At 40.2% G+C, this 22,787-nt stretch overlaps 1 protein-coding gene across 7 annotated transcripts in view; it reads right to left on the bottom strand.

Annotated features, from left to right (window-relative positions):
- Positions 1-22,787, bottom strand: part of Ankrd29 (ankyrin repeat domain 29) — a 53,204-nt gene that overhangs the window by 22,249 nt on the left and 8,168 nt on the right. For 3 of the 7 annotated variants that reach the window (XM_048806432.1, XM_048806428.1, XM_048806430.1), the window contains exons 2-6: positions 18,190-18,315; positions 12,507-12,605; positions 9,128-9,226; positions 6,120-6,218; positions 3,037-3,135 (exon numbers count right to left, since the gene is read on the bottom strand). In XM_048806432.1, coding sequence (XP_048662389.1) covers positions 3,037-3,135; positions 6,120-6,218; positions 9,128-9,226; positions 12,507-12,605; positions 18,190-18,315 — 522 coding nt within the window. Of the gene's footprint in view, positions 1-3,036; positions 3,136-6,119; positions 6,219-9,127; positions 9,227-12,506; positions 12,664-18,189; positions 18,316-22,787 lie in introns of those variants that run through there. The other 4 variants (XM_048806433.1, XM_048806429.1, XM_048806431.1 and 1 more) reach the window with 2 other exon arrangements.

Raw genomic sequence — 22,787 nt, 5'->3', positions numbered from 1 at the left:
AATGAAAACATAGACACAACATATCGGAATCTATGGGACACATTGAAAGCAGTTCTAAGAGGAAAATTCATTGCTTGGAGTTCATTCCTTAAAAAAAGAAAAATAGACTATAGGCACCTTGGCTACTGATTCAAATGTTTGACTCATGTCAACTCTACTTGGAAAGGACACATGGAAAGAAACAAAAATGAGATTTTAGAGTGATTGTGGAGTTCAACGATGTCTTGACCTCTTTATGTGGATGGTGTGGAAGGAAAGTCTTCAAGTTTCAAATTAAAAGCTTAGTCATTCCCACACCTGACTGGGGCTTGCTTGTGTTTATGCTTCCTCAGCACCAAGTATGAAAAAGGTCTCCATTTTGTTCTCAGTGGTAGAGTTACAAAGAAAAGTCATTCTTAGTACAGTTCAGATTCCCTGCAGCTCTGATCAAATGTCAGCTGAGCAATTTCAAAGCAACTTTATTAACATCCTGTAGTCATAAACCGGTAAGTAGGGGGACTCCATATAATGGCAGCACAAAGATTATAACTCAGATTTATCTAAGAATAGTAAGAAATGAAACTAGGAAAATATCTTTGTCCTTATTTTGTAAATCTGAGAACTTTTTGATAACGACACAATATGTCAGCTGAGATTTCAGAGTAAAGGTTGGTTTCCAGATGCTCTCCCTATAACATACTACCAGGTGCAGGTCATCTTAATGGAAATTTTGAAATTACAATTTCTTTTATTTTTTTTGAAAGCTTCTTATAACTTGTAAGAAAGTCAGCCAGGAGTCGTATAACTTTTGTCACTTTTATGACATTATTTGTTTTTTTAAAAAACAGAATGAAATCAGCAGAGTTATAATTTCAAAGAAGGCAGAACTTGGGCTAGTCTGACCTGGATAGATAAGAGCCTTTCATTATATACTCACAGCAAGTAGTAAAACTGATTACGATTTAAGAACACAATGGGGTCAGCGTACTCTATAAAAAGGGAAAATTCCATTGCTTTTTTCTCTCAAAGCAATTCTTATTTTATAAAACACCCCTTTCCTGAATAATGGTGCTTTCAGAGCTGGGCTCTGAACAATTCAAAATGAGCCCATGAGGCGCAATCTTTGGAAGGATGTGTCTTAACTCAAGGGTGGGTCTTCAGAGGCCAGGTCAATCCCTTTGACCAGGTTATCCTCACTCCCTAGGAATGAAAACAACCACATGTTGTGGTTACTGCTGCAGTGTTGGTTTATTCTTTAACTTTTGGTTTCAGGGTCATTGCATGACTCAATTTAGGTTCAAGTGGATACAACATTTGAAACATCATCTATCAACCTTGTTGTTATTGTTGTTTGTTTACATACAGAATCTTTGGCATATGAAATATAAAATATATTTTACAAATAGATTTGTCAAAGTGCCATAAATTATTTGGGGAGGAAGTACTAGACGCTTGATAATCTTGACAATATCTCATGCCTAAGTTCACAGTGGCACCTTGGATAATCATCTCCAAATCAAATTTCTACAGTCTAAAAACAATGAATTTCTTTAATTAATTTTGGTATAATGAAATCTCTGATTCAGAATCAGTCAACAACTTCAAAATAAGAAGGATAGTCAAGAAAATAACAAAGTCCATCCCAAATATCAGCTTTGGTAGGTCTTAGGATTCAACTTTTTCTGAATAGCGTTCTTATCACCATTTAAAGCTAAGATCTTTAAAATTCTAAAAATACAACTTTACATTCATAGCAGTGCCTGGCACATGATATGTGCTAGGAAACACAGATTGAATGTTGAATAAAACAACTATCAAAACTTGACAAACTCGAAGTGTTGTTAGGTTCATCGTGCCCAGCTTCCTAATTTTCAGATGAAGGCTGGAGAGGTTGATTTGTTGTTCAAAACCACACAACTTGTTACTGAATACAGAACTCTGTAATCCAGACCTTATATCCCAAAGCGCTTTCTTTCCTCAGTTTTTAATGAGCTTCTGAAGATCCACAAAGCTTATGGCCAAGACCTCAGACCAACCCGAAGGTTTTGTAGAGAGGCATTCTGTAAATATCTAGGTATTCCCTTATCAGGTCAATTTCAATGGAAACCTGCCTGGGGGTCATTACTGGTAAGACATCAGCTTGGCTTTACCCTAAGTACTACCTTTATAGTCATGTCTCACATTTACAGATGTGCGTCATGCTGCAAACCAGTTATCATGGCACACATCTGTAAATTCAGCACTTGGGAGGCTGAGGTGGGGGGATTGTGAGTTCAAAACCAGCCTCAGCAAAAAAACGAGGCAATAAGCAACTCAGTGAGACCCTGTCTCTGAATAAAATACAAAATAGGGCTGGGGATGTGGCTCAGTGGTCGAGTGCCCCTGAATTAAATCCCTGGTACCACCCTTCCCCTCGAAAATTAATTGGGGCAGAGAAAGAGCAACATATTATGCTTCCTTACTTTTGGAGGGCTCTTGACTGCTCATCAAGTGCTGCCATTGTTAGCTTGCATTTCTGTTCCTTTAAGTATCTGTGGATGGACTAGCCAGATGTTAACAGGCTGTTGGTAAGTGAAATCTCAAAAGTGATATGATTTTGAGAGATGAAGGTGCAGAATCTGCCCAAGATTCCAACAGCCTGGGCTCCTCTATGTGTGGTGGAGGAAAGTGGGGGTAGGCATAGGAGATAAGGCAGAGTATCAGCAGAGGGGCCGGGCAGGACTTGCCTCTATTTACCTATGTTCCGGGCTAGCCAACACTCATTATTTCAGTGCAGTCATACTTTATTTGAACAGGAGGTGGCAGAATGCATACTTGACCTCAGACTAAACACTCAAGTTTTAAAAGCACAGGATGGTGATGTCAACTTGATTCCATAGGCTTTCTGGTTAGTCCAAAGCATAGTCCAGGAGAAACCTTAATCAAAGATTAAGTTTTCATCACAGAGGCAAAAGGGTTCAAAGAATGCCTAGAGCTGACTGGGTATCTTAGGTATGTCCTGCTGGAGGACATCTAACAGCCTCATGCACTTGAGCAAACTTCATCAATGGACATTACCTGCCTCGGCTGGTTGACTTTTGCTCCTGAAGACAGCAATAATCGAATAACATCTAAGTAACCACCTTGGGCCGCTAGGAAGAGGGCAGTGGCTCCATCCTGAAAGAAGGCAAATTGAAAGTATTCAAAAATTATGTCTTACGTTTATTTTTAAATAAATCAAAGTGAAAAATACATTTAATATAATTTTCCATTTTCATCTCCTTTTAGATTTTTATCCTTTTTTAAAGAAAGAGTGAGAGAGACAGAGAGAGAGAAAGAGAGAGAATTTTTTAATATTTATTTTTTAGTTTTCAGCGGACACAACATCTTTGTGTGTATGTGGTGCTGAGGATTGAACCCGGGCCACACGCATGCCAGGCGAGCGCGATACCACTTGAGCCACATCCCCAGCCCCTCCTTTTTTTTTTTTTTTTTTTTTTTTTAATGATGAGCTTAGTGTTAGATAACAACAAAAATACCTCAAACCTATTTTGTGTGTTTTTATGAATAGGGTGTAAAAATGTCCTTTCAATTTGATCTTTTCTACACCTTTGTCTTTCTTGGTCCCTTATCCATGTCTCCTTAACATACAGTTTCCCTGAGTATTAAAAGGCACAATAGGCTGGGGATATAATTCAGTGGTAGAGCACTTGCCTAGCACGTGCAAGGCCTTCAGTTTTATTCCCAGTACCACTATCACCATCACCACAAGAATAACAACAAAAATTAAAAGGTATGATGTTTTCAGATAAACTGCCCTTTGAAAGAATCTCCACAAAGATGCTCCCAATCCAGGAGACATCAACAAATGTAAAAGGTGAGGCATAAAAGCCCAAAACTCGAGCTCCCATTTTCTTGAGTTTTCTTTTTAACTGGGTGCCTCTGTCTTCTGGGCATTTCTTTTTTTCACGGACACAGGTCACCAGGTAATTGCAGTAAATGTATGATTGACTGAGAGCACACATCTCCCAAATGCTCACTTCACCCAGAGGGCATGCACAGAGTAGGGTTAGTCTCATTGTTTCTAGATTGCAGTGGAAAACTCAGAGCACACCTTAGTGGAAAACACCCACCCAGCCCAGCTAATTATCACACCTCCAGTTGGGAATGCTAACAAACAGCTAAAACACAAAACACCTTTCCCTGCAAGTTCAACTAGGCGCCTCATGTGCAGGGTACTGGATTTCCAGTGGGTGTCAGCTGAGCTGCCAGACTGCCCTCAAGGCAATAATAATTAAAAAAAAAATTAGTCTGTACAGATTTTTAAGCAGATACAGGGATAGAAATCCCAGCTGCTCCCTAATGCCTCAGTAAGTCTACCATGCCCTTAGCGGCTGCTCTCAGGAATTTTCTGAACTGCACCATCTATGCATCCCTGGGGCAGTGATGCATTTTTCGCTGGCATTGCAAGTTTCAGTTCCTAGAAGGGATCCCTAACCCCTGCTCCCCATCCCCGTATGTGGTATATTCGGGTGAGAGTAAAGGGAAGTTGTGATGCACAATTTTTTTAAAAATTGTGTTTAAAAAAAACTTTTTATTTATTTTAGAGCTGACTGGGTAGCTTAGCTATACATGATAGTAGAATGTATTCTGACATATTATACATACCTGGAGTATAACTTCCCATTATTGTGGTTGCACATGATGTGGAGTTACACTACTCATGTATTCATGTATGAGCATAGGAAATTATGTCCTATTCATCCTGTCCTTCCTATTCCCATCTCTCCTTCCTTCCCTTCATTCCCCTTTATCGATGCATAAAATTTTTGATTCGGCTTACAATAGAAAGGAATTTGGCATCGGAGGTTCCCCCCCAAAACTCTGTATTTCTGCGGTATGTGTCCTCCAAGAGTCTTCTGGAAGAATATTTTTTAATGAGTACAAATTCTCTACCCATAGTCAATTTGGATGGCTATGAAAATCACAATGAATTTCCCTTTTCAAAGACTTTGTCTCTTCTTATCAATCTACACATATATGCACTAGTAAACACACTCAGGCACACCTTACCTATATAAAGCCAAAGAAATAGCTAAAGCTTTAGGCCTGTGTTTCTTAGATTTGGCCACATGTCAGAACCACCTGTTGCTCAAGTTGTGCCCTCACTCTTTTTGGATGGCTTGGGAATTGAAATATTTTTTTTTAACGCTCCCCAGGTGCTTCTAATGGGCAGCCAGAGTTGAGAATCACTCCTTTAGATCATTATCAAGTAACTCATTCATTCTACTCTTAATGCTGCAGGCTCAAAGAGTGTCACAGATTTTGAAGTGCAGAGGGGTAAGGCTAGTTGCCATGGACTTCAGAGGCCTGTGATTTATCAGAGCTAACTAGGTAAACTTGGAAAGGGTACTCCAATGGAAACGATCGCACCTCCACAGCTCATTATCCAGCTATGAAAGCAGAGTGCCCTAGGCAAAAGGGCTAAAAACCTAGTTTGGGGATAATCTAGAATATGGTTCCTAGATTGTTGGAGGTAGGAATTCTTTCCCTCCTCTCCACGAGATTCTGTCAAGTCACTTCATCTCCCCATATTTCATTTTTTTCCCCTACAAAACCGGGAAAACATTTTCCATGAAGCCTATGGAATGACAGTCACAATTAAAAGAGCCCCAAGGTAATGTGATAATTGCCAGTTAGCTACAAATAGACCCACACTAGCAATGGGTGCCTTTCAAGGGTCTATGGTGCACCCTCCCACCCACCTGCTTCTCTCCTCCTTGTGTCCTTCCTCACAAATGACTATACAATAGGACAGTATATTTTGGTTATTGGCAAGTCCACATGCTGGGCTATGTGGTCATCATGATATGAGTGATTATGTATCTTATGATTTTGAAGACCTTAATGTGCATAGGTATCTGAAATATTTCAGACATACAACATTTAAGACTGAGGACAAAAAAAATGATGGGTAAATATTATATGGTTTCTATATAGAAAAAGCTCATGTGGTCAACTATATCTTTTCCTTTTGATGTCTCAGATGAAAGTCCCAATTTAAAATGTTTTTGAAGTTGGTGTTTCCAACATCTGGATTTAGACTGCAATGCTGTGTGTGATGAAGGAAGGAGCAAGTGTCCGCTTGAAAACACACTCACATAAAGTTGGTCATGGATGTTGGCTCCGTGCTTCAGCAAGGTCTCCACCACCTGCATGTGCCCATACTGACTGGCAGCCAGCAGGGCGGTGCCCCCATCCTGTGGACATGAAAAGTATAAATGCCTTTAGAGAAGTATAGGCCCGTATTTACCAAGGAGCTCCTCACTTAGATAGAACTTTGGAAGAGAATCTGCCCATAGATAGTAACAAACTCTCTTTCTTTCACCCTTTTACCTTTGCTTTATAATCATGATCAGGTTCATCTTAAGGACATGTCTATGTTGTACACTTGGATGATTTGCTAGAGATCTATTACAGTTATTTCACCAAGTTATTATGATAAGGAATTTCCCATGCTGAATGCAGAACCATCTATTTGCTTCTCAATATGAGAAAAACAGAGCACAACATCTGTGCCAAGTCTTGTCAGTTCTATCCTGGAATAGCCAGAAGAGCCTCCCATGGCTTCTGGCCAGAGACCTCCCTCCCTAACAAACACTGGCTTCTCCCTGTGGTGCCACCCAGTTAAAATCCATTGAGTATAAGATGCTTTTTTGGGTGACCCTCTGGAACCACTGCTTTCTTGGGGCAAGATTTGCCTCCATTAAAAGAGCAGAGGACGACAGCATGTCCCACGTGTCTCTCACTGTCATACCTAGTGTTTTCCTCTGAACATCTGCCAATTTCCCAGGTCTCTTCCAAAGTAAGGGCCCCCAAACAAAGTAGAACACTATAAAGTTGGTGTGCTCTGATGTGGAGATTCCTTTCTTCCATCTACTCTACTTTTATTTCTGTGGCTCAAATTAGAATTAGCTTTGATGCCAACCACATCACACTACTGACTCATTGAGTTTGTGGTCAATGAAAACCATTAATGGTTTTTCTCAGGCACTACAGGTAAGACATTATCTTTTCCCTTCTAGAATGGTTGAGTTGTTTGTTTGGCTCTGTGAATTGTTAGGTGGACATTTAAATAATTCAAGAACATGTAATCTGACTAAAAAATATGAATCACAAATACGATACTGTGGTTTCTAAAGTTAGGAATAGGGTTTTTGTTCGAAAGGAGTTCCACCTTCAGAGGGTCAGATTTAGTAAGTTTGTGGTGAGGATGTTTGGCTGTGTGGTGGGGATGGGTGCTGAGCTGGGCCCTGAGGGGTGGGGAAGGGAGAGGAGCGGGACTGAAGGCTGCAGCTCATTGGGGAGGTTTGAGGGGGGATCAAGAAATTGCTTAATAGCATCACTTAGTTCCACTGTTTTCAGGTTTTGTCCTGCCAATTTTCTCAGCTATTTGACTAATGAGGTAACAGAAGAGTAAAATACAATGATTATGATAGAACTGAGCCCTGATTTTTAAGGACACAGTTTTAGATTATAACTTTTTAAATTTAATACAAAGAGAATAACTGTTGAAACATAGTCAGTTTTGAAGACAGGAGCATATTGAAACTCACAGCCTCTTCTTCCCTTGAAAGAAAAAAAGCTCTTGGACACCTGCAGTTGACTTAATGGAAACCTGTGGAATTGCTCCTCTTGGGCCCCCATGTGCTGTGGATTTCTGGGACAGGACAAATTGGCTCAGGTGTAAAGGCTTTAAGCCAGTATTAACTTGTTAACCAAGAAGACTGAAGTAGTCACATGGTCACACATGATCATTCTGACTTTGTTAAAGAATGGAGATTTAAGTTCGTAGACCTTTCTATTTTTAGTTGCATTTCTCATTCTAAAATATGAGGTGGGGGGGCTGGGGTTGTGGCTCAGTGGTAGAGCACTCTCCTCATACGTGCAAGACCCTGGGTTCGATCCACAGCACCACATAAGAATAAATAAGTAAAATAAAGGTATTGTTTCCAACTACAACTAAAAAATAAATATTTTTTTAAATGAAGTGATAATTAATATAAAATATACATAAATATTTTGTATTTCTGTATATTATACTCAGTATGTTTGGAGACGTGAGCACAGTGAAATAGCAGGTTTCAGAAAAGGCGGAAATCCTATATGAGATGTGGATTTACTTAATATTTAGCAATTTACCAGGAAAAAAGATCTACCAGAAATTCCTTTTACATCTAAATGTTACATACAGTTGGTTAAGAAAACCTAAGTTTCCAACTTGGAAATTTTTTTCAGGACTTTTGCTTTTATTATGATTAGGCCAGAAATGAGCTGACGACTACAACAATCTGTTCATACTCTCCTACTACAGAACATTACCAAGTAAATCTAGGTTGTGAACACAAAATTGGTCTTTTTGCAAGGCTTGATTTTTTTTAAGAGTCTTTTTAAAAATATTTTTTTAATTATAGGTGGACACGATATCTTTTTATGTATTTATTTTTATGTGGTGCTGAGGATCGAACCCAGTGCCTCATGCATGCTAGGCAAGTGCTCCACCTCTGAGCCACAACTCCAGCCCCTTGATTTTCTTATCTGCATAAAATCAATAACTTCTTTAAAGGAGGGACCACAACGACTTGCCCAACTACATAAACTATAAATGCCTTATCTATTTCAGTGATAAATGAAAAGCACTGCTGCCTTTAGAAATTTCTTAGATTTACTAGGATCAGATTAACACTTCCACTGATTCTTATTATAGTATTGAGGTTAATCTTGAAACAGAACAAAGTTACGTGGAAACAGAGAAAGTTAGAGAGCTACCTGGTGCTGTACTCTTCCTGATTATAAGATTTAGTGTCCCAGACACTGGTTGTCTTGCACCAACCAGTGCAAGAAAGAGTTCAAATAATTCCTCAGGAAATTCTCCCATTTTGAGCTCAGAGCAAAATCATAATTGTTTGGAATGAATTCCAAGAACTATCCTTGAACCATTATAAGTAACATGGTGAGGTCCATATCTGTAGGCTTGAGAATCTTGTAGAAAGCGGAGCACAAATTTGTATAATATTGCAGAAAGAAATTATAAAAATTGGTGGTTTCTTTAATACCCAAGACTTCTGAAAATTTTCAATAGGGTATGAAATCAAGAAGGTTCTCTTACTTTGGTCCTACATTCCGTAGATGCTCCAAATCCAAAGAGAAATCTCACGACATCATTATGACCTTGTTGGGCAGCAAAGAAAAGGGCAGTTGTACCTGACTGGGAGAGAGACAGGCTGGCTTTGAAAGACATTTAGTTAAATTACAGATTTATACATTTACAAAGAATACAAAACATTATCCCTGCATGCAGACTTTCTAGCTTAGGAAGGGGCTGCATTTAAACTCATTTATTTCATGGTCAGGGATGTGACAAGGTGAAAGAGAGCTTTATTCCTGATATAGTAGGGTGAATGGTGTTTCCCTGTAAGATGAGGTCCAAATTCCTAAAACTCACGAATATCACCTTATGTGGCAAAAGATGTTAAGGATTTTCAGGGGATGGACCCAACCTGGGTTATCTGTATTGGCCCTAAATTTAGTGATAAGTGTCCTAATAAGTGTGAAGCAGAAGCCTCATTTACAACAGTTAAAATGTGGAAGTAACTGAAGTGTCCATTGATGGATGTACAAGCAAAACATGGTATATCCATACAATGAAATATCATTTAGCTTTATAAAGGGAGGAAATTCGGACACATCCTACAATATGGATGAAACCTGAAGACGTACTAAGTGAGAAAGCCCTGTCACAACAGGACAAATACAGTTGGATTCTACTGTGGTGTCCAAAGAAGTCAACTTCATAGAACCAGAAAGCAGGTTGATGGTTGCTAGGGGTGAAGAGGAGGGAGGAATGGGGAGTTACTGTTTAATGGGTTCAGACTTTCAGGTTTTACAAGTTGAAAAAAGTCAGAGATGGAAATAGATTGTTTTTCAATATGTTTTTGACACATTAATAAAAAGCCATAATGACAGCAGTTTGAGCCAATTTTGTAACTTACATACTATCAACCATTACGCATGAGAATGGAGCACTTCATAGATAACAGAATCTAGATTTCAGTCTGGAATGTGAATAAAGATCTTAAATGTATGTACTTTACTAACTGAAACCCAGGGTCTCATACTAACGGCATTTGTAGTTCCTGTGTGTGCCAGTTATAATCAGCCATGACTTCCGGTTCTCTACAGTGATGGTCTTTCAGGACAATTTAGCTTCCAGTTTGCCACCCTAGAAAACTCTGGGTATCTACAGAGCCAAGCTAAGGAAATAATGACAGGTATTTTTTTCAGAAAACAAATATTTTGATTTTAAAATGGATTAATAATGGACCAAGGTATAAATCCACCCTAAGAGTAATTTCCAAAGCACCGCAAGGCTCTCTCATCCAGCTTCCAAATCAGGTGGGTGAGGTTGGGTCTCCCTTTGGTTAGCAGTTCTATTGCCCCAGATTGGCATGGTTTCAGGATATTCAAGGGACTTCTAGAAACTTAAAGAGTATCATCATTTGAGCCATATGGTTTACCTCCGAACTGAGTGTGCTTTGGTAAATCCTCATCTCTAAGACTAGTTGACTAGTTGAACCATTGGAACCAAACAGATTAGTATAAAACCATCAAAACTATCCGTGTAGAAATCAAATGCTTCTCTCTCCTTACTTTTCTCAGTTGTTCTAAACAGGCTTTCGCGCATATTGGACCTGCACTTTGGGATGCGGTTTTTGAGCAAGCAGATCTGGATCACGTTGTTTTCTTTAGAGAAAATGTCTTTGCTTTAAAGTTATAATAAACAAGGACCATAAAACAGAAAGGAAGAATACAAATGATGATGGTAATTTTAAACTATAATTCTAAATGGATCTAAAGAGTTTCATCCCAGAGGGAAACAAAGTGCTGATGTGAAAAATGACCTAAAACAATGATCTATTGTTATGGAAATTGTTCAAAAGAACCTGGTTGTGGGAAGATTAATTGAACTTGCTGTGGTCTCTTTACACTGCCCCTCTTAATAGGCCAGCCTTGCGGAACAAGGGCTATGGGGAACTAGATTCCAGGAACTGTCAGTCACACATTGTTCTTTCATGATCTACAGCCAAGGCCTCCAATACCCAGAGAATGACAGGAAGGACTACTGGATGTACTTTGGAACTCTTGACATAGCCCATAGACCTGCCTGATTGTGTCCTAACTTGCTCCACTTAGGGGTGGTGGTCCAGACTGGAAAGATGGGTTACATTAGCTTTGCGAGGCTTTGGTTGATGAGTTGTCTTTCTGAAACAACTGCAAGGCAGAACTTGGGATAAGCCCCGATCAAGGAAAACCAAGTGCTCAGTCTGGTTTGGAGCTTGCCCAGGATGCCCACCTCAGGTCTGAGTCAGTGTGAACTGAGGGGTCAGATTCACTCAGATCTCCAGAGCACATGTCTCTATAAAGGTTGTTTTACCAGGTCTTAGGTCAGCTTAGAAATATATGGAGGCTCTTAGGACTGGAATCCCAAAGTATGTTAAAATATCTCAGCCTTCCTACTCATTTCTAGATTAGACCAAAAATGGATCCTCTGGCAAAACCAAACTCCGAAGCTTACCCTGAAGAAAGTGTGGGCACAGGCTCACATTTTAGTTCAACATTCACCCACATGGCTTTTTTTGGGAAAGCTTATTTAATACATGGCCAGACAGAAAAGTCCTTTGAAGAGATGGTTTGGTGAGGATGATTGAGAGCAAGCAAGTTTCATTATGAATAGATTGGTGACTAAAAACACAATGACCTCTAGGAAAATCCTATAAATGCTATAGCATCTATGCCAAGGGAAGAAGGAAGAACTGATTTATGCATGAGACAAAATGTGTTAATGTTTAAGAAATGTGGTAGGAGATTTGGTTACTGCTTGCTATGCATTTGATGTGGTTTCAGCGTGTCCTCCAATGTTTCATGCACTGGAAGCTTGTGCTCTAGAGTGGCAGTGTCGAGGCAGTGGGATCTGAAAGAGGTAGAGCCTAATGGAAAGCAATTAAGTCATTGGTGGGTAGAATCTGGAAACGATTAATGTTGGTCTCAAAGAGTGAGTGAGTCTTGTGGAGTGTTATAAAGCAAGGCCACCCCATGTGCTTTGTTTCTTCTGCATGCAGCTATTTCTATTTCCCATCTTCTTCCCCCCCCATGTTGTAATGCTGCCATGACCAAAGGCTAAACCAATGGGGCCACCCAATGTTGGACTTTCAACCTACAAAACAGCAAGCTAAATAAACCTCTTTTCTTTATAAAGTACTCAGCTTCAGGTATTATTAGAGCAACACAAAATGGATTTTTAAAATTACCTCAGACATGTCCAGTGACAGTCCATTCCTCAACCTTATTTAAGGCACAACAAATTCTACAATGGACTTTAACATAGTAGAAAAGCAATAAAGACTCTTGTCCTCTTACCAATTCATTATTAGAATTACTTCAGATCTCTTGGCTTGGTCATTTTTATTCAAATGCATAACCTGACCTACCTCTCTCTGGAGGTTGATATCTGCTCCTTGCAGAACCAGTTCCCTTACGCAGTCAATGTGGCCTGCATAGGAGGCCACCATGAGGAGGGTGGTGCCATGCTGGATGAAGGAGAGACAGATGAACAGTTAGGCCCTCGTTATGTCAGAGAGAGGGATCCTGGAGAAGAGACCACAGAGATATCAGCTCTACCCAGAACAAATCCAAGTGCAAAATTTCCTGCAGTGATCAAAATGCCTCATGAATAACACAGTCTAGATGGGAAAAAGCAAAGCGACAAATGCTGAGGTTTATGAATTCACTTACTTCTATTAATTTCAGAAACAGAGTCCAAGTGAACCATGGTCATTGTATTTTAAGGCATCAGTGATACAATTGCTCTCAACTTATGATTTACATTAAATTATTCCTGAGCCAAATGCAAAAACCGGTTAAACAGTACCAGTTGATTTTCTGAACTTAGAATTCTTCTTAAATTTTTTTAAAATAATATTTATTTTAATTAGAAAATTTAAACTTGTATTTAGCAATCTTTAACTTCATAATGATTCAGATAAAGATGAATGCGTTGAGACTTCAGAATTGAAAATCAGGGGTTGAGGGGACCAAGTCTGCCTGTGTCATCAAACAATAGCACAACCTGGGACAAGTTGCTTACACCACTGGGACTCATTTCTTGCATCTTAAATTGAGGGGTTGAAGAGGGTGGTCATCAAGGTCTCTTGATTCAAGGGCTTGGGGGGCTGTGAGATAGTTTAGCAGAAAAGCATGTACTTAAGAAAAAAAGAGAAAAAAAGATTTAAGGATTTGAGGTATGATATGTACCTGTCTGGTTGAAGTGGAGTTTTATAGTTTAATTTGCAATTGTTTTCAAGGGCTTGAAATTGTAATATTAACCACCACCTTCTCATATTTAGCAACCTGCCTCCCAGGAATGGATGACAAGAAGGACAGTCTGCACAGGAAAGCTTACTAGGTATGCTTAGTGATTAAGTGAATTTTAGTCTTTGTGCTATTTCCATGCGTGGGAACCAATATGGTTGACTGGTCACTGACAGTATGAACTTGGACACATTATTAAACCTTTACAACTATCATTCTGTTTGTCAGTAAAAAGGGGGAATAAAAAGGTATCTAATTAAATTAGTAAAGAAGATTATTTAGTCAACCAGTTTAGTACTATTAGATTATTAGTTAAGAAAGTATTAGATATTAAAAGATATTATGATAAAAGTTCAGTAAATCTGAGGTCATCGCCTAGCTTTTGTTGACATCTATCAATGGCCATGTTAGTTTTGGGAAAGTCTTGTTTGCTTCACATGGAAAGTACATAGAGTCAAGAAAAGCTAATGGCTTCATGGTAGTGCTCAATGATACTTCTATCCCACGTGACCATACCTGGAATTTGGGTATGAGGCTGCATAAAGGCTGTATCATCCATATTCATTTGAGCTCCTTCCTTTATATTCTCCAGATCATTAGTGGCAAGCTTGGTATTACCAACTTCCCCCTTTTTAAAAATAATGTCATTGTATTTTTATTTATTTATTTATTTATTTTTATGTGGTGCTGAGGATAGAACCCAGTGCTTCACACATGTAGGCAAGCACCCTATTACTGAGCTACAACTCCAGCCTCCAACATCCTCTTGAATGTGAAGAAATTTTTAATTTAGACAGCAGATAGGAGAACCCTTCATACTATAGTCTGAAATGTGTGGTTCCAAAATTCATGTTGGAGTGCCCATTGTGGTGGTATTAAGAGGTAGGGCTTTGGAGGAAGTGATTAAGTCAAGAGAATTTTATCTTCATGAGTACCCTGAAGTTGAAACCAGGCGAGGTGGCACACGCCTGTAATCCCAGCAGCTCAGGAGGCTGAGGCAGGAGGATCACGAGTTCAAAGCCAGCCTCAGCAAAAGCAAGGTGTTAAGCTACTCAGTGAGACCCTGGCTTTAAATAAAGTACAAAATAGGATTGGGGATATGGCTCAGTGGCAGAGTTCCCCTGAGTTCAATCCCCAGTCCCCTGGCCCCCGCTCCCTAAATAAGAAGTTGAAGGGACATCTTTCCCCTTTCCGCTGGTGAGGAAGAGCAATAAGTCACCATCCATGAACAGAGGGTTAGTTTTCAGCTGACACCAAATCTTCCAGTGCCTTGACCTTGGATTTCCCAGCATCCAGAACTGTGAGTAATAACTTTCTGTTGTTTAAAAACTACCCAGTCTTAAGTATTTTGTTATAACAGTCCAAATGGACTAAGACACTTAGTTTAAAGCCAACTTGACTAGAGCTATGAACTGGGGATGTAGCTCAATGGTAGAGTGCTTGCCTATCATGCATGAGGCTCTGGGTTCCATTCCCAGTACCATCTGCAAAAAAAAAAAAAAAAAAGTCTTGCACTAGACAAGCTATAAATATATTGAATATATACTTTTATGTGAGAGGAGAGACATTTTTAAAAAAATCATGGGTCACACTGGTCTCAGAATAAAAATTAACTGTGATCTAAAGGAAGTACAAAAGCACTTAATTTTGTTATTTGAAAAAGAATAAAAAATGTTAGGTTCATATGTTTTTTTTTTAAAAAAAAGAGGATTCAAACAAATAGCAATAATACTTCTTTGTAGATTGTATTTCAATTCTATATCATGGTCAACTGAGAAAAAGTCAGAATGGAGCAATGGAGAAAGAGAATAAAGAGGTGTTATGATAAATTGCACAAAAATATTTTACATATTTAACATCCAATGGCTTGACTGATTTTAATTTTCTAAAGATGAAGATTGCTTCATGTCATTGACTCATGTTAAAATGCATTTTTAAAAAACCTAATTGGTTCTGAAAGAGCAAACAAATATAATTGTATATAAATATAGTGACGTCCAAAATCAAAAGACAATGAAACACATACATTTATACATCTAAAAAGGCTAAAAGAAAACATTAATCTAGGAATCAAAGGTGAATCAGTGTTAGCAAACCAAAGTTTCTGGTGTATAGTAGGTGGCTCAGAGAGAAAAATATTTGTTTTTTACCATGCTGTTTGTTAGAAAAAAATCTGAACATTGTCACACTTCAGATTAAGGACAATGAAGAAAGTCCTGTGGGCCTCTCCTTGCTTTCTTTCCTTTTCTATTAAAAAAAAATTTTTTTTAATTGTTGATGGACCTTTATTTTATTTATTTATTTTTATGTGGTGCTGAGAATCAAACCCAGTGCCTCACACATGCTAGACAAGTGCTCTACCACTGAGCCACAACGCCAGCCCCATTCTCCTTGCTTTCTAATGGCTCTCACAGGCCTCCTGGGTAATCCTGGGGCTGGCCCCATAAGCCAGTAAAGTACTAGCCTAGATATCTCATCGGAAGAGATCATCCTGGAACCTGGAATCCGTGCTCAGATGGCCTTTGAAGGAAGCAGAAGCCCAGCCAGTGACATTCCAAGAGAAACAAAAGCCTGTACTATTTCCACATATCTCCTGGCTCTCAGTCACCACCAACCTGAGAGGCCCTTTCAAAATAACACTATGTCTGAAATGACCACCATTTAGCATGCTCCTTGGGTTAAGGAATCATCTCTCTGGAAATCTGATTAAATGGCTTTTTTTTTTTTGGTGCGGGGGAGTTCCAGGGATTGAACTCAGGGGCACTCAACCACTGAGCCACCTCCCAGCCCTATTTTGAATTTTATTTAGAGACAGAGTCTCACTGAGTTGCTTGGCCCCTTGCTTTTGCTGAGGCTGGCTTTGAACTCGCAATCCTCCCTTCTCAGCCTCCCGAGCTGCTGGGATTATAGGTGTGTGCCACCGCGTCCAGCCTGATGGAATGGCCTTTTACTTTTTTTCCCCCAATGGCTTTTTAATTTAGACAAGAAGAGACCATCTACAAACCTATTAATATCTATCCATGGAAGCAAACTTTGTGGCCAAAATAGCTGGTGGTCACCCAATAGACAGACAGGGACAAAGCATGAGCTCTGTTGGAAGGAAGGTGACAGGACAGATGACTTAAGAGTGCCTGCAAGGGGGAGAGTGTGGGGTGCAGCAGGCTGGCCTTGAGAAGCCAAAAGTCAGGAGGAAGTCATAGGGGCATCTGAATAGGAATAATTTGAAGAAAAACAGAGAAAGTGGTCATCAAAGTGGTTAGTGGTTGAGGCCACAATAACTGGCCTATCCCATTGTGTTGGACAGTCTCGGGTAGGACCTAGACCTGTGAGATCCAAGTAAGAACAGGACGGTCAGTTCACAGATGCCCAGAACCCTGTGTCAGCCTGGGTTCTGGCAAGGAACAGATGGTACATTCAAATTAGGATAATTGGAAAGAAATTTAATAAAGAGACTATTTATAAAGCTGTGGTATATATGTGTAATAAGAATTGTAATGCAAAAAAAAAACCCAAAAAACAAAAAACAAAGTACATGTATAAAGGCATGAATTGGCGTGAACATACTTTATATACAAAGGTATATATAAAAAATTGTGCTCTATATGTGTAATAAGAATTGTAATACATTCTGCTGTCATGTGTATTTAAAAAAATAAAATCAATTAAGAAAAAAAGAAAAAAACCATATACATGAGAAAGAGAGAGAGAGAGAGAGAGAGAGAGAGCGAGCACTGTGGCCTGGGTGTTAGAGGCTATAAAGAACAGTGTAGTTCTGGAAGCTAGTAACAGTGGGGTTCCATGACCAGCTAGGCCAGAGGTGCAAGGGGAAGAGCCCGGCTCCCAGGATGCACACAGTGAGAACATCACTGCCAGACAGAACAGGGAGGGCCCTGGGCTCCCCAGCCCTCTCTCTTCCCAGCCCGTCTCTTGCTGGTGCTTCCATTGGCCAAACCCAACCAGAGGCCAGAGAGAAGGAGGGCAGTATGGTTCAGACTCTGGAACACGGAACCAGGTAGAAAAGGGTACGGAGTGGATATGATGGTGCGCACTCTCCTGCCCTGATCCCCAGTGGGCCAACTAGAGCAAACACTTGGGCTGGTGGTAGACTTCATTTACCAAATTTGTGCAATAAATTTGTGTAATGGCACCCCTTGTTTGCAGAAAAACAATAAGGTTCCTTTGAAAGCATTTTGATTAAAGTTCTAAAATCATCTTCTCATCTGAGATGCTTTTTGTCCCCAGAGATGTAGAGAGGTCCTGCTGAGCACAGGAGAAATCATGGCCTCTAGTGGAGGAGGGAAAGGGCTCTCTAGATGGGACCTGCCAGTAGGAATAGTATCTATTTTTATTTCCCCTTCTTACTTGACAGTTAATGTCTTTTTGTTTATGAATGGTGAAGAAGGGATAGGAGGCTGGGTGGAGGCTTCAATGTCTTAGTTTTCTCAGTTTTGTAGAAAATCAACTCCCACATCCACAACAACCCATGTGTGCTCTAAATTATCTCACTTTTTTTTTTTTAAAGTAAATTCTTTTACTCAACAGTCTTTTTTTCTTGGAACCTGCCAATTCTGCTTCCTGTGCCTTTTCAACCTTCTGGTGGCTGTCTTCCACTGTGTGCATGCAACTGTTTCCTTTCTGACTTTACCTGTGTGTTTTTAAGATCACCACTATACACAGCACTTTTTGAAAGGGATAAAGCAAGCAAACACATAAGCAAGTAAGTCAACATTGTAAAGGGAACTGTATTGGTGAGATGCTGTCGTGCCTGCAGGGTGGAAAAGGGTGCTCTGGGCATGCAGATACCGTGTCCCTCCGTACACTGTCTCTGCAGTCCACATCCACTCGACCACTGTTCAACAGCAGCTTCAGCAGGGCCAGGTTTCCTCTCCTTGCTGCCCAGAATGCAGCGTTAGCAAGTGGAGTTTCCTTCTGCAAGAGCAAAACCAACCAGAATCTTAAAATCAACATTAGTGAACATGACTACTTCTATGCATCTAGATAATACCATTCAAAAGGGAGAATCTCCAGTTCTGTTATATCATTTGAAAGATGCTCCCTGGGCAAAAAAAAAAAAAAAAAATTGTAAAATACTTGGTTGTGGGATGTATGTTTTTGGTGTCAGACACATGAGTCACAAAGTTGTCTTCAGGGCACTGTTGTTGATAATACAGCACTATTAATACCCCGGTTCCCACCAATGTCCTCACTTTCCTGCCTCTGTTGTGTCTTTGTTTACACAATTTCCTCTTCACTTGAAATGAACTTTCCCCATCCTTCAGGGTCAAGGCTCTGTTCAAATGCCATTTCCTCTCTGTAACACTGCAAGTCTCTTCACTGCTCTGCAGAGCACAATTTCTCCCCATTCTGACATCTTTCGGGAGTTTATTGGTACTTTTTCTATGTTCTCAATGTTTTCTGACTCCAGTTATTTGAATAAACCCCTCACTTTCCTCTGTCTAATTTTCTGTGCTGCAGCTGGAACATGCCAGAAGTTTCAGATGAGAACAAGGAAGCTTGGGGAAAAAAAAGATTTCTCCTATCAATGGTGCTTGTGTCCAGTTGCCCTTATTTTACTTAATAATGGCCTCAAAGGGCAAGAATCAAGATTCTGGCAATTTTATTACAGTATATTGTTATAACTGTCCTATTTTATCCTTAGTTTTATTGTTACTCTTTTGCTGTGCCAAATTGATAAATTAAACTTCCAGAGGCATGTGTGTTTAGAAAAACAGAATATTGATAGTGTTGGGGATATTTGTGGTTTCAGGCATCTACTAGGGGTCTTGAGAAGCATTCCCTGTGGATAAAGAGGGACTACTGTAATATATAAAATAAAATAATTCATAATGTTAAAAAGAAAACGCCCATAATTTCAGCTATCAAGGAAGCTATCTAAAATGAAGGGACAGGGACAGCAGAGTGATGACAACATTTGTTGGTGTGAGGATTTCATTTCAGAAGTCCTTCAGCACCTGCCCAATGGCTGCTCTTGTGCATATCTGGATGAGAAGGGCAAGCTGGGGAGTGATAACCAGATCACAAACATATTTTGAATAGTTTCCTCCTGGCTCATTTAGGAGGGGGAAAAAAAAAAACACTTCAAATTCCAGGCTAACAATCTACCTTTCTGGGTAGGTATTTTTGCTGTACTAGATGGAGTTTTCAGGCCAAATTGCAACTGTGGCCTTGACCCTCAGAGCTGGCTGCCTTTGCACCAGGCTGAGTCTAACCTGGGATAGTTGTTAGTAACAAGGTGAAGCAGTGGCAAGGCAGGGCTGAACTGTATAATAAATAATGAAATATAATACAAGGCCCAAATGAAATCTGGGAGGGTGAATTAGAAAGAGAATTTAATATACACCATGGAACAGCTCTACTGACTTTTCCTAAAATATAAAAACACGAAAGAGATAAATGGAAATTCATTTTCAGTGGCTGTGGTTCTATTCTAGCCTCAAATATGTCTTTGATAGACCATCTCTGAACAGCCAATGTCTTCTGTCATGGGAAGCTCTCCAGCCAGGACTTTCTACTCTCTAGGATAGACTTGGGGATTCCATTCCTGCTGGACTGGGTATCTGGTTTCCCATAAAAGTCTAGAAACTGAGTTTTGTAAAAAAGCTGCAACTAGTTTGCTCTTCCTCAAGGGCTTGAATTATTGAGGTGGAGGGATGGCAGTGGAGTTGATTTGGGGAAAGAAGGAGATGTGTTCAAGTCCAGACTGCTTCTTAGGTCTGTGACCTTGGGCAAGTTACTTAACTTCTAGAGGCCCCAGTAAAACGCAGATAATAATAATATAGTACCTCTGTCATGTATTGTTCGGGAAATTAAATGGGAAAAAACATATAAACCCACTTAGTGTCCACTCAAGAAATGGTAGTTATAAAGGCACAGTCGTCTCAGCTCTTTACAATCCTGGTCGAGGTGATGTGTTGACTTGGTCACTAGTGTGTGGACTGGCCAGGGGCTAGGGCTAGAGGTATATATCAACTTTGATCTCTGTCCACAAGGGCTTTATGGTATAACAGAAAAATAAGTCATGTCGGCGGGCATGGTAAGTTATTGTAGGCACCAAAGGTGAAAAACAGTGGCTTGTGATAACAGCACAAACCAGAGATGGTCAATTCTGAGAGGGTGCCAGGGATGGTTCCTAGTGAAATGAAACCTTGTGATGAGTTTTGAAAAGATAGGGCCCTGGGTGCACAAAGGGTATGGAGCATCCCGGGCACAGGGGGTAGGGAGGCACAGACACTGAGTCTTGCCCCAGCTTCCTGGGGACTGCCACATACTCAGCAGGGATGGAGTGAAGGATGTGAGGGAGAGAGGGCACAACTGGATAGCAGGATCGGAGCAGGGCAGATTTGGGAGGTTCTGTGGTACCATACCACTGAAGTTGGACTTTATCCTGGTGGGCCTTGGGGAGTCAAGGAAACATCTGTGAGAGATACCATCAGTCTTGTGTTTCAGAAATGTCTCCCTGACTCAGGGACGAGGACTGAGGTTTGGAGCCAGACTGATATTGGTGTCTGCAGAGTTAGAGACAACTGCATAGATGTGTCAAACAATATAAGGCCCAAACAGGGCAATGACAATGGGAATGGGAGGGCAAGGCAGACTGGGGACATTTTAAAGAGCTCAGTGGAATGGTCTTGGTCTGTGATGGTGTGTGCATGAAAGGAGGGATGAACTGGTTTCTGGTTTCAGTACCAGGCTGATTATGGTGCCACGAGGATCAGAAATGCCATCGGAGGGATTTCGAAAAAGGTGATGGGCTCAGCTTTGAATGTGCTGACTTCCAGGTTCCTTTGGGGTAATGTCTAACAAAGAAATGGGCATGTGGTCCCATGGCACTGTGGCCACACATTTACTAGGGTCAAGAATCTTGGGCTGATGCTTATGAAGTGCTTATTCGGTACCGCGTGGTACATCTTTTGCAGAGACTACCTCATTAATTAATCCTCACCATAGCTCAGGGAAGTTGGTACTATTACTATCCCATTCTACAGGTGAGGTAGGTGAGAAATAGTGAGTCAGGCCTCAGTGCCAGGCAGTCTGCTGCTTGAGGCTGCCTTGGTAATCATCACCCTATGCTGCCTTCAGAGAATTCTTCTGTAGAAAGCAAATGACCTCTGATGACCTCCTTTCTGTCCTCCATTCCAAGATCCTTTCCTGCCAAGATGGAAAGTCCCTCAACTTTCCTTCTCTTTGGGGTCTACACAAATCATATTCCCTGGATAACCTCCTGGTCTTCTCTGGATATAATATGCACACAATTATAAATGGTGTAAAGAGGGACAGGGGCAAGTCCTTTACCCCTTAAAAGAGAAGATGCGTCCTCCCCAGTGTCCCCACTCTGCCCGTCAATCTTGGACTTGCCAACTTCCACAAATCTCTTTTCTTTTTCTAGAGATTTGACTGTTCTTGATATAGGTGATTTTAACCCGACTTTATACTTGGTCTTGAGTTCTGAGTTTGGAGATGCTAGACTTATATGGGCCTACCTCTAAGGCAGAATGTCCAGGGCAGAGCACTTACTTTTTCTCTTCAGTTTCCTATTGTTCAAGTATAATAATACTTGCAACCCTGGGTTTAGGCTTAATGTTTATTAAGCATTTAAAAAATTTCAAATACTTATCACAGAGTGGGACAATGGATTAGACTAGCCAATGACATCTCAAAAAATATCCTGCACCGGGCTTGCATCCATTGTTAGTCTTATTTTATATAACCTCTAACATCTCAGAAATCCATTTATTTAATAAAGCTGATATTCTCTTGATTAAATTAATGAGTGTGTAATTTAAACCCACATAACTCTAAACCCTTTTTAAAACAAATAGCTTAATCTCTACCCTCACTTAGCTTTTAAACAGAATTCCAGTTCTGCTTTATTTTCTTAGCAGTGCCTTCCATACAAGTAACATTTCCCCATAATTTCCAATAAATTTCTATAAAAAATAAATTAAAAAATAAAAAGTCGACGCAGGTGAAAATGTTTAGCACTTTTCAAAGCATTTTGATTCTTTTGATTTTTACAATAAGGCCAGTGGGCCTTCCTCAGGTTTGCTGGTTGAAAATTATGAGTAATGGCCACATCAACAAAGGCTGAGGTCCTGCTCTAGGTCAGGCAGTGTGCTAAGCTTTTTAACTGCTTTCACTCACTTATTTCCCCAAATGGCTCCATGAGGCTGGTAGTATAAATAATTCCCATTTCATGATGAGAAATCATTTATTATTCAGGGCCACACAGTGAGGAAGTAACACAGCCAGGATTTGAACCCAAGTCTGTTTGGGTGCAGAGTTTGAAAGCTTGCCTCATCTATCCCGAGGATTTGAGTATAAAGCTCTGGATCTGTCAAATGTTCTTCTTTCTCTGCACACCTCCCCCCCCCCCCCCCCCC

The sequence above is a fragment of the Marmota marmota genome, unplaced genomic scaffold (assembly GCF_001458135.2).
Source record: "Marmota marmota marmota unplaced genomic scaffold, marMar, whole genome shotgun sequence".
Taxonomy (NCBI): domain Eukaryota; kingdom Metazoa; phylum Chordata; class Mammalia; order Rodentia; family Sciuridae; genus Marmota; species Marmota marmota.
Note: the sequence above shows the minus strand (reverse complement) of the source record. Positions and strands in the feature narration are given on the sequence as shown.